The sequence below is a fragment of the Callorhinchus milii genome, unplaced genomic scaffold (genome assembly GCF_018977255.1).
Source record: "Callorhinchus milii isolate IMCB2004 unplaced genomic scaffold, IMCB_Cmil_1.0 Scaffold15, whole genome shotgun sequence".
NCBI lineage: Eukaryota > Metazoa > Chordata > Chondrichthyes > Chimaeriformes > Callorhinchidae > Callorhinchus > Callorhinchus milii.
The window spans coordinates 10,276,482-10,294,014 of NW_024704756.1; the positions used below are offsets into that span (position 1 = coordinate 10,276,482).

Here is a 17,533-nt window from a genome sequence, read left to right on the forward strand (position 1 = left end):
TTGATCATAAGATGTTTCTAAGAATCTTAACTTACATCAGCTCACACAGCAGATGGTGAAGCACATGTTAAAAGTATCAAATTCTACATCCTATTAATTTACCAAGGAGTAAACGTTGTAATTCAGCTGCAAGGAGACATGTGACCAATTCCCTTCTCTGCAATCTCCCCAAAACAATATATCATAAGACTTGAAACACTGAAGTGACATAAAATGTCAAACCTATGCAAGTATGTACACTGCAAATGAAACTCAATAAACCAGCCAGAATGTGCACATTGATCAAGGGGTAATCCCAAGGTTCAGTTCCTGCTTTATACTGAGATACCCGATGTTAACAATGGCAGCATTGCAGTAACCCTGTGCTATAGAAGTGGATGGGAAAGATGTTGGCTCAGCAGTAATGCCCCCACGGCTGAGTAACCTACCTGCACAACAAGCAATCACTTTGGCAAGGTAATAGATGACTGCTTGCAACGTGCTATAAGCTGCTGCCTCCAGGAAGTTTTTTAAAAACTGTAGATTACTGAACTACAGTTTCAAAGCTGCATTAATTGTCAAAGGACTATGCCCTTGAATTTTTACTTTTGTGGCTTTTATTTCAATAAAACTAAATACAGGTTTGTTCCAGTCAACAAAGGCATCAAAGGTCAACAGTGAAATAAACATAGTAGGTCAGTCACATAATGATTTACTTTTTCCCCAATCACATTGGTGGAGTGCCAAGCTTCATTTAGTCTCTTATAATGATTCAACTGCTCTGGTTATAAAAAGGTGTTAAAGGTGATGGCTTCAATGCTTCTTGGTTTCACAGCTACAAGAGTCTTTCTGCCTCTGGGCGGTATGTTAATCCACAATATGTGGCACCCGGCTGCCATCAGAGTCAAACTAATGAATACAATATTGTAACTCTCAACTGGACAGAGGCCAACAATACTCCAATGCTGGAAAAACTTTCACAAACACGCAAAGAGCTGGATTGATACAAATTTCTGGAATAAGTGGTAGCATTGCTGCATTTACCTTATGGACAACTTGTAATGGAATCATTTCAAGTAACCGGAGACGGCTTAATGCTTGGCATTCCAATCTCCCACCAAATCAGACCTAATTGAACTCAATAGAGCCACAATGGCTACTGTAATAATAATACCAGAGCACCCGGTTTCTGGAAGAGGATCCCTTGGAATAAGCAAGTATTGCTTTTGGTAGTGCTTCAGCCCCTCCTCGTCCTCTGTATTTTGAAAAAGTGCTGCCTCCCAACTTCAATTCTCCTGTTAGTCTACGTACAGTACATCATACAGTACTCATCTCCGTTCAGAGCTTTCACTGCTTTGAGTAATATAATGAGCATGTTTTGAATTGATACAAAAAACAACTCCAGTAGCAGCACTGAGCAGTAAATAATTTAATTTGCTAAATTAGTCAAAGTATGCCTTTGGGCTTTTACCACCCACATTTTCCAATAATTTTATATCTATGACATTTACACAGATGGTCCATTCTTCCTGCACCGCTCCACTGAAGGGCACAATTTCCACTTCTGCCTCGTGGGTAAAAAAAATGTTGTCCTAATTTATTTAAGGGAGTGCAGACGGCAAATTAAAAATGTAATTTAAAAGCTGCTAATATGCAATTCAAATTGAAGAAAATATTTGAAAGAATTATTAGTGGTGATTTTCCCATTAAAACATTTGACGTACTTGAATATTTATAAAATTATCAAATTACTTGAAGGTATATTTGTGGAGTCCTGTAGCTCAGTGGTTAGAGCACTCGCTTTGCAAGCGAGAGACCTGAGTTCAATTCCAGGCAGAGGGCGAAACCTTGGGCAAGTTTCCTTACTCCACACAGAGCCTAATAATAATCCCTCCAAAACCCAAAACAATAATAAATTGGTCATTTTCAATCTACAACTGTTTGTGGAACATTGCTGTGCGTAATTGGCTGCCGCATTCGCCCACAAATATACAGTCAATTCACTTTACAGTGTGTTCTGTGAAGCGCTTTGGGACGTCCTCCCGATGTGAAAAGCGTTATATCAAATGCAGGGATTATTATTATTATTATATTAGTTACTTGGCTCTCCATCATCAAATGGATCGACTTCAAGATCCTCTCACTCGTGTTCAAATCCTTTCACTCTGGCACCTCCCTACCTGTCCACTCCCCAATCCACCATCCAGCTCTTCCACTCGACTGGCACCTGCCTCCTGTTCGTCCCTCGCACACTACTCCCCACCATTGGAAGTTGTGCTTTCAGCTACTACACCCCAAATTCTGGAACACTCTCTCTCAATTCCTCCATCCTGCCCCCTCTCCCTTTTTTCAAGTACCGCCTGAAAACCGTCCTCTTTGACCATGCTTACGGCCACCTCCCCCCACCCCGAGCTCAGAGTCAGGCTCCATCACTGTTAAGTGCTCTGAGATGCTACCCAGCGTGGAGGGCGCTATATAAGTGCAAATTGTTGTTGTTGTTGTATGGAGTGATACAGCTCAGAAGCATTCGGCCCAAATAGCATGTACTGTTGTTTACGCTCCACATAAGGCTTCTATTTCCTTCAGCTATAGCTCTCTGTTGGAATATTTAATACTTTAGGAAATAAAGTAGTAGCTGAAATATTTGGAGCGTATTGTATACATGGATATTACTAGGAGATTGAACAACAGTTATGTTTCAGGATCATGAGGTATTCCAGACCTACTAGCTAATAGCTAAAAGCAAAAAAGTCATCCTCATAAAGGAAGTTATTCAAGTGCACTCAGCAAGTGTAAAGGAAACTAATCCAAGCTAAATGAATTATAACAAAAGAGCGGGTCATTCTTAATTCACTGACGTTCTACAAGGATATGGCTTTGGCTTAGACCAGGGAACTTTGCCATTCACAATATTAATGAACATTTTGGTAAAGGTGCAATACCTTGTCTTATACATGCTACTAATTTGGGCAAGAAAGCAGGATATTCAGAGAATTCAAATGGAAAATAGCACTTGCATGTGAGAAATGCAAGGCTGTACAAATTGTAGGTGAAATAGTTGACGACCGAAAAAGATTGTTGTAATGTAGGACCAGAGTTCAAAAGAAAACGTTAAGATTTATAAACAGATCTTATAGAATGCAAAGTTCATTGAAAATGTTACTATAAAGTATTAGTGAGAGCAGATGTGGAGTATTGTCTCCAGCTGTGGTGGTCATAGAAACAAAAATGTGGAGGATTCAGACCAGAACAAAGATGGTTTCAGATCATTGAACCAAGAGCAGTCAAGGAAGCAAAGAATATGTGGATAAAATAAGGCAGTATGATCCATGCTTTTGAAATAAGTAAGATGATCAATTATGTGGATCAAGAGTCATTTTGTGGATAACCAGTGAAGGGGAAGCAAGAGCACTACATTATACAATAACTTTTCCGAGCGATAAACTCAAGGCATAATTTCATCATGCTTAAAGTTGTCAACTTATGAAACAAAATGCTGTTTATGCTGCAAATACCACCTCAACCGTAGAATTCAGAAGGGACATGGCTCAATCTGGACAGAGGGAAGAAGGGGTTGGGGGGGCGGGGTAGAAGAGATGAAAACTGTCACATCGCTAAGATGCAAGATTTACATGATTAATTGCTTTGTAAATTCCAATGTTTCTAGGCTACGTAAGATTAATTTATGAGGACAGCCACACAGCTGTACAATGGACAATGAGTTATGGTGACGAAAGCCTTGTAATTTTGGTGCTGCGGTCAAACCAATGCTAAGCAGTTGTTCCGGCAGTCAGAGTAGGAACGAGATTGGAATCACATCATCAATAAAATAAGAATTTTTTTTCGTACTTACTGCAGACACTTTGCTCACTACATCACGTGCAGCAGCAAGACCTTGTGCAAAGTAACGAGCAGCAATGAATGCTCGCGTCACTTGAAGCTTCAACTTGCGAGGTACGTCTCCAAATGGTTTTAGTTGCTCGGTGTATTTGCTAACACAGTCCAGGTACCCTTCGGTAAAATGGTACTGAGGATTTACCAGCTGAAACATGCGTTCTAGAAGACGTGCCCAGAAGTCATTCAGCATCTCTTCCAGGTTTACGTTTCCAGTCATGTAGTACCTTTTTAGCTCCTTAAATAGATCCTGGAACACTTCAGAGTTTTGCATATACAGGAGGCCATAAGTTCGTACAAACATGTCATTCAAGGATTTCTGTGCATTTTCCAGCAGCTCTGTGAAGAATTCTGTAAAAGGCAAGGATTGAATGTTAATCACACAGCTCCAGGAATATTTAATGAATCTAGTAACTCAATTTCATCAACATATTTAATACATATTCATTATATTAGGAATGTCAGGCACAAGGAAAATTTACAACACATAATAAATTTAAGGACAGTACATGAATTTTAAGTAAGATTATGAACCCTTCATTAAGTCTGTAACAAAATGCATTTAACGTATTTCACAACTAATATCACAGTTAAATCCATTCACTTTAACTCAAAACTATTTCAAGTCATTACTGGAGATGGTGGCACTACAGAAGGCACAAGTAGGTAACTGGTATTATACAAATCAAAATGCTCTGAATACAGCTCAAATCTATAAGGACAAAGGAGGAGACATTCCTCAGATTGCTCTGTATAGTGACATTAACAATGTGGATTAAGAGGAGTGGAATGCTAGATGTTAGTTCACATCAGTACACTTAGCAACCCAAGGAATGTCCTGTCCAAGAGCTATAATTGTGCCATTGGGCATTTTTCACAGTTCAAATGGGCATAGTACAAAATTTTGCACAGTTATCATTACTCTCCTGACATCCCAGTGACAACACTAATCCGTCAGGTCCATCAGCGTCCCTCCTTACTCTCTCTCATACACACATGCACGCACACACTCGCAAACACACATACTTCCTACAGGTAGTAAATTCTCAGCAAAACAAACTGATAAATCTCAAAGTAACAAAATAGAGTGAGTTTTTTTTAAAATTAGATCTTTTTTTAAAAAATTTGAACGAAGGATTTCAGTAGCTGACGACTACCTCACACACAAAGTTCCATTTGTTAGCTGACCTCCTGAACCTGGCCTACACAGAAATACTTTCCCAATAGGGAAAATGAGATGACCAATTTTGCTCTGCTGTTACTGATGCAAGTCTGGCATAGCCAGGGGCCTGAGAGCAGACCACTGCCCACCCACTCTGTTGTAGACAACCTGAAAAAAGTGAGGGTGGATAAAGGAGAGGTTTTGATCTGCACATTTTCTGGGGCAGAAAGATATTGTATCTATGTACAATATAGTAGTTACTGATTGGTTATATAAGGATTTAATTAAATTGATTATTAGAAATACCTTCTATACTTGTGCTCTGCCAATTGAGCTAAACCCAAACCTCTCGAAAACAATAAGGTATTTTTTCCACAAGTCGCCTCATTTTAAGGGTTGGAAAAGGGAAAGAAAATCTGAAATTCCATCGAGTCTAAAAGAAAACTTCAAATAAATACAGCAAATTCTGCACAAACATTCAGAGGTTGTATGTTTAACAGATATATACACACAATAAATTAAACCCTTTTAGCCAATCAACTTTCTTTAATAAGGTTTCACTTGAGAAGAAACTTCAAAGCGGTTCACTATAACAGACGTTTCAATAAGTTTGTAAGCAGACAAGACCAGAATTCTAACCATTACAACTGAGACCTCAACAGGAAATGCCAGCCATGGGAACTGTAGCTGGAGGTTCATTTTGAGTTTAGACAGGGGACCATAAACCTTCTCAACTCAATCCTTTCTTAACCCAAGTCATTTTAGCTTTAACCCAACAGGGAATATCCTGGGAATGATTTATCACCACAATGTCAATTTTATTCCCTCCCAGAAATGAAGAACAATTATGAGTAGTGTGAACCAATGCATAAAGGACTTTGATAAAAGTTCATTCCCACAAGTTCACATGTAGTTTAAAAGCCTTTCAGACCATAATGGAATGCATAGACTGCAACATACTAAGATTACAGTAATGCCAACAAGAAATGAAAAATTAATGACAAAATTAATGAGTGTAATGTTACACCACATCTAGTCCAGGCTGAAAGAATATATCCGCAAGTAGAATAAAAATGTACCACAGAAGTAAAGTTGAGCAATGGCACCTTTTAATCATAGCTTCACACTTCACAGCATTTTCTCTCCCATGTTGTAAGCTTTCCGTTTTAGGAAGACAAATAATTCCAAATCTCCTGGATAACGAGATGTTTGTAACACTTGCTGACAGAGGAGCAATCTTTTATATTTTTGCTTGAGCACTTTGGGGATATGAATAATGCTTTTCTTAGCAATAGAAAGTGAGAAAGGGATCAAAAAGATGGAACTGTTCCAATCTCCAAAAGCACAAGTGAAGAAGCACAATTTCCACTATTAGTAGTAAAATAGCATCATTTGGACTACAGGGGTTGGCATAGCCCAATCTGAACAATTATTTACTGTAAGGTGCACTTAGAGTGCAACAAAAGCAACCTGTTTATACTTATGAACAATCTGTCTTTTACCTCATCATACAAAGTAAAAACTGGACCTTGCTAGCATTCACCAACAAAAATGCACTGAAGCCTTCTCCAGGTTTAAGCCTTGGGTCACAGTTATAAATGCACAAGTATATTTTTTGGTAATGCTGCATTTCAATAAATCACGTTACATATCAATAGGGATTGGAGTAGAGATTAAGGTACCAGTCTGAGTTAAATAGTAATGCCTCCAACAATCTAAACAAGCAAGATAATTACATAGTATGTGAGCCAATTGAGAATCCTGCATACACATCTATTCAGAAGATAAACTTACAATTTGTATGCATAATTACGATACCTCACAAGTTTGCAAGATAGCTTGCCACAAATTGCAACAGAAAGTAAAACCAAACCTGGAGCACAAATGCCTACTTCAACTGAAATACTACTTCAGTTATCTGAAGTAGTCATGGTAAGAATGTAAACCTATATCCTGAAGCAATCCTCCCTACAGACACAGCTTATTGTATAGAATGGCTGGAATTGGCTTGGATAATTTTGAACAGATTTGTTTTTCAAGAGGAGAAGCTTCAAACAGTTTAAAGTTGGGAACATTACATCATGTGTTACTAAAACAACATAAAACTTCTTGTTAATATTAGACCAAGCTCCTAAGGCTATTTCACAAATTAGCTAATAAAATGAGGAATTTACAAACTAACTAGCAGGGTAAAGAACACTCGGTACACTTAATCTCCAAAAAATGCTCCTCTATCGCACAGTTCAGACCTGAATAGAATTACGGAATTCCAATCAGGGAAACTAAAATTAGGATCAATAGCATTGTGGACTCTCTCCTCCACCACCCCACCCCCCCACCCCCAACACACACACTCCTGCCAACAGTGAAGTTGCAGTTACAGCAGAGCTCACAAGAGGTCTTCAAACAACTGGAGACAAAGGATTCTTAAATGCTTGCCATTTAGGGTAGATAGCACTAAACTTCATGGAATTAATTCACAGATCTGGTTAAGTAAATTAAGAGTTTTCAGAAATATCCCCCTTCCCTCCTGAAGTGCACACATGCTTTCTATTTTACAGCACAGTAGAAACTTGTTTTACAGCTAAGGCACAAACAGTCTGAGCCAATTAAATTAACATGTCAACATAGTTCTTGTCAAAAGTAAACAGGAACTTTTCCAAGGTACTACAAAGCTGTGGAGTTGTGTTTATATGAGTTGCAAGCAACTGGACTCCAGACTTTTTATGAAGGAGTTAACACTTTAGTATCCAAGCAAACTACTATTGCCCACTTTTGTTTCCCCCTACACACATATAATCATCCTTGCATTTGATATAGTGCTTTCCACATCTTCTAGACATCTCAAAGCGCTTCACAGAATATACTGTGAAGTGAATTGACTGTATATTTGTGGGTGAAACACGGCAGTCAATTGCACATAGCAGTGTCCCACAACAGTTGTGGATTGAAGTGACCAGTTTGATGATATTTTTTCTTGAGGGATTATCATCAGGCATGCGGAGTAAGGAAACTTGCCCAAGATTTCACCTGTCAAGAATTGAACCCAGGTCTTCCTCTTGTGAGGCGAGTGCTCTAACCACTGAATACAGGACTCCTATAGTTGAGTCTAAACCATTCTCACTTCCCCGCAATGAAACTAGAAACAAATAATTAGGGATTCTTTCTATTCCTAACATTTATGATGCTCTGTAGTTAGCTGAACAAGACGTATATACATGGAGCAATCTAAAGTCTCTGCCTTGTTTCCCCCTTCCACCCAAGATCTCAGGATGGATTGGTGATTCAATCCAGAAGTGCAATTACACTTCCTGACCCAGAGTTCACAAAGCAATATATACTCCAATGTTCAAAGTCCATCTTAAAATACAGAAAGCACCACCTTAAATAGGCTTCCAAAGTTTAAAACTTGATGTAGCGATTCCTTTGCACTGACTGAGCAAAATATTCAAAATGTGCATTTCAATAGCAATCACTGCAAACCTATTTTAATTACATGGGTCAATAATTACATGTCAATGGTAAAACACTAGGTAGGTACACTTCAATTCTTGGTGAAATAGAGTGCTCCATCTCTCACCCTCCCTCATGCATATGCAATGATAAAACAAATAATAAATAACCTTGCTAACTGGCACAAAACTAGACTCGCGGGGAATCCTTACGGATGGAGTTTAACCCAATAGTATTTTTTTTCAAATCACACTCCCTTCCCCAGTAAAACCCCTGCCCACATCTCTAAAATAATCATCTTGAACTTCAAAATGTACAGTTAGGTGTGGCTCAATGATGTCCACTGGAGTTAGGGGGGAAAAAAAAGAAATTTACTAATCAGGACAAACGCAATCACAGCCGGGACAAAGATGCTTTGAAAGACTTGCTTTCTCGAACACCAATGGTTCGAAAAATCCAGGGGTCGGGAAGTTGAGGAAGGAATAACACATCCACACCAGCCCACATGATTAGGAAGAGTAGCCAGCAGCCACAAAAACAGCATCACCGGGGAATAGAGCCAAGTGCTGGAGTGAATGTAATGTTGCCGCAGGGCACCAGCAGTCACAAAACACACAAGGGTCGATTGCCAATATCAATGCATTATTACTGTTAGCTGAAAAAACTAAAGACAACTCCTTAAGATCTACTGCCAATCTCCCCCCATCAGCTCAGGGAGGATGTTTTTGTAGTGGGTCAGCAGTGAAGAATTTCTTTGTAACTGCAGCCACAATTCCACTCAGTGTCATATTCAGCATTTGAGCAAATTCACCTCCTACATCTTTATGGCATTTCCCCAGCAGTAAAGTAGGGCCAAGCAGCTCGACATTCTTCATCAGAGCATCGCGTATCTTAGTGGCCAGTCCTTCCCCAAAATCAGCACACAAAGACTAGACATTTCCTGTGCAATAGTCTACACTTCTCCCCAAGTTAAAATAGATGCGGAGTCGTGTAGCTCAGTGGTTTAGAGCTTTCGCCTTGCAAACCTCAGGGATTCCCAGCACAGCAAAAAACCTCAGTTTGATTCCCAGCACAGCAAAATGTTGGATAAGTTTCCACACGCCTCTGTCTACCTAGTGGAACCTGGTTGTTAGTCGATGGTGGATCGCTTTTCCGGGGATAATAATTCCTTCAAAAAAATAACAACAATAAATTGGTCACTCAATCCACAAGTTTGTGGAACACTGCTGTGCATAATTGGCTGCCGCGTTTCGCCTCCAGAATATACAGTGAATTGACTTTTACAGTATCTTCTGAGAAGTGCTTTGAGACGTCTCAAAGACATGATAAGGCAAGGATTATTATCATTATTATTATTATAATAATAAGCAAGCAAGACGTCAAGCACAGCTCCCTCCACCCGCTCCCAATCAAGCCACAGTACTGGGTTGGGTTGACAAAACTGCATTACATTGAGAAGAGTTTATACTGACAATGAGTTTCATTCTTGTACATAAGCGAAGCATTTCTTTTTACATCAAGTGCAGCAGGCATGTGAGGAAATTTACTGACTGTGATTCTGGACCTGAACCAGAACTTGAGTTTTATACAAAGGCTAAGCTGTCGGTCTGGAGTCAGAATAAGGTCAGCCTGGCTCAGTTGGTTGTATCTGTAAGTCAGAAGGTTATGGGTTCAAGTTTCACATTGGGACTTTCAGCTTGTAGTGTAGGTTGACAATCCACTGCAATGCCAGGGTTCCTCCACTGCATCCTTCTGATGAGGCATCAAACTTAATTCTTGTCTGCCTCTTCAAGTGGATGTTAACGATCTCATGGCACTATTCCAAAAAGTGAGTTGTCCTCCCGCTGTCCTGACCAACAATCCTCCCGATTAAAAAGGCCATTTACTCAAAGGCTATTTGTGGGACACTGCCATGTGCAAATTGGCTACTGCATTCGTTTGGTCACTTCACTCACAGAAAACTCAACAGTTTGAGGCATTTTGATTAATCAAAGGCACTATACTAAATACAAGGATTATTATGACTTTGAAAAATTAATACCTAAAAAGGCCAGGGTTTCCGAAACAATATAATATTTACACATCGAGCAGCGAAATTTCATTCGATTTGTTAAAAACAATTTGCGCCATATTTCAATTCAGATCATAAACTAATCCCCATTTCAAATATAGGCAAGAGCTTTGAAGAATTTGGTTTCCAAAAAGGAGGAAGAGCTTATATATCATAAATCCAAAGTCAAAAACTTTTCCATTAAACTAATGACTAAAACATTTTTGAAAAAACATTAAAAATTGTTGTGATAATGTGATAAAAACAATGATGGCATTCCAATGCTATATGGAGTCCCAATTTGCAAATTATGGTTTAAAAAATTGCATTGGACAGATTTGTGAAGCAAGAGTCTGAAATAATAAGTGAAGTCATTTTATTTATGCCATGTAACGCCTTTAATAAGCAGTAAAGATTGGAGTCCCTCCCTATACACTATCCGTTATTTTCCCTGCTTTGACAACATTCTTAAATGAGGTCAAATACCTAAAAATGAGACTGTAAGTGAATGATACGGCTGTACATTACTCCCAAAATGTATCATCTGCTATTCAGTCACAAGACACGATGCCTGTTTATTATCTTGTGATGTTTATTTATGAAGACGATATCAGATATTTCCAAATTGTCATGGTTTTCTCATTCAGTAGACAATTCCCAAATTATGTTCATTTGGTGTTCAGATTAGCGGAAAGCTCCCGGGATTTTTTTTCTTATTATTAACTGTTCAAAAAAGTTACTTGGATGAATACTTCATTTTCAGACATCTAAATTTACACAACTGTAAAATTTCAACTGTGAGAGACAACGTTGATTAGTTTTTTTTCATGTTAGCACATCACACATAAGCATAGGTTCAGATGCCCATTTCTATAAATGTGATCATACACCCACCACTCAAAAAATTTTTGAGAAGTGAAGAAACTTGTACATGAATAGTGAAAATATCAATGCCAATATTCTTCCTTTAAGAATTTTAATCTAACATTGATTCAGCGCAAAGCAAACTGGTTATCGCCCCATTGTCCGTTCACAGCTGAGTCACAGTTCTTACCATCATCTCAGCCTTGCAATGGAAGTAAAAAATAGGGACTCTCTAGCCTTTCAACCCAAGGTTAGTCAAGAAGCTTAAAAGTCATCGAATCTTAACTTCTGGATTTCCCAATTTAATTGGATAATGGGCAATTAATTTTTTTTATCTTAATCTAATTTTTTTTAAAAGTCAGATCTCCTTTTGAAAACTTTATTGGTGCAACGGTGAATTACTTGCTACAACACACAAAAACAAAACCTCAGCAATATCTAGGAGTGGCCCTATAATCTGATCATGAGTTTCTGTTGACAAGCCAGAAAAATTAAATTTCAGCCACTTAAAACCATCATTTATACCAAGATTAGATTATGGCCTTCAAATCAGTCCCTGGCATCAGTCATTTTTAAAACAGTGTGCTCATGTTATGTGGAAGTCTATTCAGTTCCTGGTCAGATTTTGTGCTTGAGGGAGTTATCAGTGTGCTCTAGGATATTCACAAAAGAGGATGACCGATTATGCTGAAATTGCTACAGATAGAGAAATCTGCAATTGCGCATCAGGGAATTCTTTATAAAGAGTACACAGTTATATGGAAAATTGTGTTAAAGGATAGATTCCCTCATCTAAGAATTCAGATCATGTTGGAAAGCTTTATAAATTAAGATGCTTCTACGTTTTAAAAAAAGTACCTTTAAAAAAAGGTAAAACTTGATCTTTGTTATTTTATTCCATTTCCTGTTCTCTCTTCTCCCTCCCCCTCCCCATTTAGTTGTGGCTTCCTCAAGCTTGCCTCAACTAATTCCTCGAGATGATTCATCCACAAATTTTTTCCTTCTTTCCTGTGAGAAAAGAAAACGGCCAACACCAAACACTCCAGAGATAAGATATTGGCAACACACACAAAAATGCATTCAGCACTCACTCTGTAACATACTATGTTAAAAGGGGCCTAGGGATTCTAATAGAATATGCACTGTAGTGCTTCATAGGAGAATTTGAATGACTGTTTGGTTTCTCTTATCCTTGTCTCCAGTTAACAGCTTGCCATTGCTGTCATCCAGTGTCAGTACCCTCTTGCACAGGAAGACGTTCGAACCAAAAGATTAACAAGTATGATAGTTGACTGCTGAGAAACTATTGGTGGATAAAACTCAACCAACATCTCCTAAAATTCAATAGCAACTGTAAACTAGTGCAGATTACATAGTTTATCTGATAAGAGGATATACGTGTACAGTTTCTCTACATGGCATTTCCTGGTCTTCTTCCTTGGTTTCTATATAAACCTGTCAATCTAATAAAGCCTATCAATTTACAATCCATAACTAAAGTACATACTCAAGCAGTAGGGTAGTGAAACTCAAACAAACCTTGTACAAATCCAAACTTGTTTGTTGATCAGAATATCAGCTCAATACCTCATTCTTGACTGACTGCTGCAACGTAGCCATTTTATGCATTAAACCTCTAAATTAATCTGTTTTCAGAAATCAGTGTTAATTGTAAGAAAAATTAAAGAGTCTGATATGATAAGTTCCAATATAAATGGGGCCAGATCAGATTTCATTTTGATCAATACAATCTAAATGGAGTCCGTTCCTTTGTGTAACTAGAGCACAAAACTCCATTCAGATAGTTGGGAACGCTAATAAAACTTGACCTTTACTTACATGGATCACAGGCTCAGCTGTGTACCACAATTTTCTGAAATGTGGAGTTTCAACAATCTTGAAACAGAACAAACCACACCTTGAATGAAAGCACTTCAGAGATGCCCTCAAAGAAGTTGGACTGCAGTGTTTCCACAACACAAAGGCTAGTAATGACAAGCGTACTCAAGAAGATGTAGAGAGTGTTCAATTTGTTCTCTACATGTAGGATGTGCCTCGACAGCCGTTACATGATTGGCCTTTCATCCAGATTGTGATGTTCCAGTTGCCATTCGTTTTTTTCACCCCTCCTCTATATGCACATACCATTGTTAATATAAATTGGAACTCTTACCTTCAGAGGAGATGGCAGTTCATTACATAAATTGGCCTCAACACCCCAGACTCAGAAGGAAAATCAGGCAGACTTCTCACTCCTGAATGCTATCCAACAACTCTTACTGGAAAGTGTAAACACGGAGCAGGATACCTCTCAGCTGCAGTGTCCCCAATTGTCTTTCAGATTTCACAGTCTAAGCTTCAACATCACTCACTAAAGGGTGACTGATACCCACTGTGGCGCTTACCAGTGGTTGCCTGCGATGGTTTATTTGTCCATAAAAATCCTGAGTAAATTGTTCAAAAATTGTTCTCATCTCTCAAAAGACAACATATAGAATTTGCCTTGTATTATACAATACGTATCTTCACTGGGAATTAGGCAGACATCATTGAAGGCTAGGCATGTTACAGCCACCTTTTTTTGATTTGGTGTGTGGTAACAACATTTGAAAGCCTGGCAGGGTGATGCTTTTGGCGCATTGGAATTTAAAAAGGAATCTTGGCTCAGGAGGAGAAGGAAGGCTTCCAGTAATATAGCTGGTAATTCAACAGACATTTCAGATAAACAAAAAGTCAACTCATTTATAACTCATGTGTAAAAGAAAAGCAAATATCAATGTCTACTATTTCACTTCATACAGATTTTTTGAGATCGCACTGCAAAAAAAATATTTCTTTCAACATCTTTCTGGTCATGTGAATGACACTTAACATTTTGTTTTGCCACTAAAGCTGATGTACATTCATCACTGCAAAAGTTTCAAGCAACCAGAACAAACAATATTCATTTTTATAAAAAAACCTATGTCTAAGATTACAGTGAAACTTCACTAGAGTCCTGTAGCATATTCGTTAGAGCACTCGCCTTCCAAGCGAGAAGACCTGGGGATGATTCCTAGGCAGGACAAAATATTAGGAAACATTAGGCAAGTTTCCTTACTCCACATGTCTGTTTACCTAGCAGTAAGTAGGAACATGATTGTTAATCGATTGGCAGATCACTAACTGGGGGGTATAATCCATTCAAAAAAAATATGGTCACTCTAACCACAACTGTTTGTGGGATACTGCTGTGCGTAATTGGCTGCCGAGTTTCACCCCACAGTCAATTCACTTTATAGTATATTCTGCTAAATGCTTTGAGACGTCTCATAGACGCGATAGAGCGATATATCAAATTCAAGGATTATTATTCACATATCTCACAGCACAGAAGATACATCAGTTTGGCTTTTCTGAAAACCAAGAGGCTCAAATCAACGTCACTTGAAAAATCGGTGGTTTTTCCATCAGTGTGACACTAATGAAATGCAACACAAGCCAAAAATGTGCAGTGATTAGTGTTCAGGACTCCTGGTTGCACCACCCTGGTCACATATCTAACCAAATGAGCCAAACTATTAACATGCATCATCCTTCCAGGACTTTATTCAGAAATGGAAATCACAGTACTGAGACTGATTAGGGTTGGGTTTGATATATTCTCTTGCATTTTAGCCAATTCATTCCAACTGCCAAAAGGACCGCAAATCACATGGAAACGCTTGTACAAATACATTGACTTCAATGATGAAAACGTCATTAATAGATGGATTCTTTACTTTTTCTTCATGTGCTGTTTTCGCCGTGAAGGGTCATCTTACTTCTATTCGATACAGAGTGGTTAAGTTGTCAAACACTGGTGATTGTTATGTTTTATTGAAAATTTTAATTTGAAAAAAATGTTTGCCAAGAAAGATTAAATATAGTCACCTAGCCTGAATTATGCTCATCCAACTCTGCATGTGGTAACATACAGGAAATATCGTGCACACAGAAGTAGGTCAGCCTAAAAACATATTTTGGGGAAAAAATAACACACTGGAAACTACCATCAGAAAATATTTCTTTGCGAGAAAAAAACCCCAAATGTCAGTGGCTTTCATCACATCGAACTGACTCTGTCTTTGTTCACTGCAGTTGAGGCACATGTGGGAAAGATACTCCACCCTGCAGCTGTTGTACAAGCTGAAATGGATACAAGGAGTTTGATCCTGACAGATAAAGGGAATAAAGCCAAAAGAAACTGAATACCTACATTTCTAGGGTTGTACCTAAAACAAATAGCAGTAAGACAGACAAACCTTTTTTTGTCTACGAAAAAGAAAAACTTCTGCTCCTCGGTGCTTTATTGTACTTATTTTCATTTAAATAAACTTCTGCACTTTCAAAGTTGAGTTTTACTTGAGTATGTATCACCCCACAGCACCTTGTACAAAGAGTGAACCTGAGCACAATTTTAAAATAAGCATCCACAAGTTAGACAAATCCAGGTTGCCACATTGTGTTTTTTTTACTCCCCATTAATTGCTGTTAAGACACAGATTCTCCTTTCTGGAGGATGTTCTGGGTTGAATACACACATCCTACAACTGGCCTGGAAGCTTTCTGTAGATATCTAACAACATTTAAGTTGTTAATTACTGATTCCATACCACAATACATCTCCAACACATTTTGTCATTCAGTGTTTGGGCAAAAGATTCATGGTTGCACATGCACACATACCAAATTCAGAAACTCAACCATGGTGCGTGTGCGTGCATGTGGTGGTGAGGAAGTATACACAATGCTGAACAATCACTTTCACATCTCCAAGAGAGTGAATCAGACAGCCATCGGGTTTGGTTTAGCCAAGCTAGCCAGAAAATTCCTCCAGGGAAGAAAGCAGAATAACAAAATAGAAGAATCTCACAGCCCTTACAAACAGAAAAAAAGGAAACAAAGGGAGGTTGTGAAAGTGTCTGGGGTATCAACTGGAAGAGTTCAGCCAACATAACTGGGGAAAGGTTAACAGAGGGTGTGGTTTTAATAAAGACGAGATTAGAGCAATCTTAGGAAAGGATCAGAGCAAGCTAAAGAATATGATGGGCAAAAGTAAACTTAATCAATTAAAGAAAGTAATGATCAAAAATAGATGGACAGGAGAAATATTATTCATGGTGTTGAACCGAACGATATATGGGCCACAGAGGAGATAGAGAGCATCGATCCATCTGCAGCGTTAGTTTATCCTGGTTACAAACATTACAGCTGCCAGGAGCATCTCATCTAGAAGAGATGAAATCAAGAGAGTAGACATCTATTTATAATTGGGAAACCCCAATAGAGAGAATTTCTTCAACACTCCCTTGGAAGTGACAAAAGTAATTAGGTCACAAATTCCTTTTATTTTGCCAATATATTTATTAATAAAAAAGTCATACTGTTCATGCAAGTTAATTTAACAGCGCTCCGAGAGGCTGCCCTGCAAAGAGCGCTATATAAATGCAAGTTGTTGTAATAAAGTGGTTTACTCGAAGACTTGAAGATCCAACAGCACTGTTTGAAAAGAGAAGGGAGTTTCTCCTGGTGTCCTGGTCATCAATCCCCTGCTTAAAATTGCTTCATTTACCTCCTGGATGTTTGTGAGAAATTGCTATACACAAATTGGCTGCCATGCTCACCTTCAAATATAGTCATTATACGTGACAATAACTACTGTCAAGCACGTTGAGATGATTCATTGCAATATGGTGCGATATCAAGTTTGAGGTTTATTTATTTGTTATGATTATTTGAAGACAGCTGTAATAAGAGTTTCAACTAGAAAGTATCCCTCATCAAGTTATCTTTGATTTGAGCCCTTTAGTTAAATTCCCTGCGTCAGTCATTTGTTGGTGTGACCCATTCCAACAGGGAAGGGCTGCAGCTGGTTCCGATTATCCAGAAAATGTTCCTCTGGCATACGGTCCATTGGACAGTCTAAACCAGACGCCTCCTATGAAGTTTGTGTTCTGGAATCAATCCATCTGGATTTTCTCCAGGTTCATCAAGACTCCTAAACTGCCTGAATAGAAGCACTGTGCTTCAATGCTCTGATCTCATTGCGAATAGGTGCTCTTACAATCCAGCTAAGGCTACACATGGAACTTCGGATGGCAGAGGTGGGC

The 17,533-nt window shown here is 38.5% G+C and overlaps 1 protein-coding gene across 1 annotated transcript in view; it reads right to left on the reverse strand.

Moving 5' to 3' along the window:
• The window catches only part of gpc4 (glypican 4), a 73,457-nt gene that overhangs the window by 20,862 nt on the left and 35,062 nt on the right, over nt 1-17,533 (reverse strand). The window contains exon 3 of the mRNA XM_042340661.1: nt 3,833-4,224. Coding sequence (XP_042196595.1) covers nt 3,833-4,224 — 392 coding nt within the window. The remainder of the gene's footprint in view (nt 1-3,832; nt 4,225-17,533) is intronic.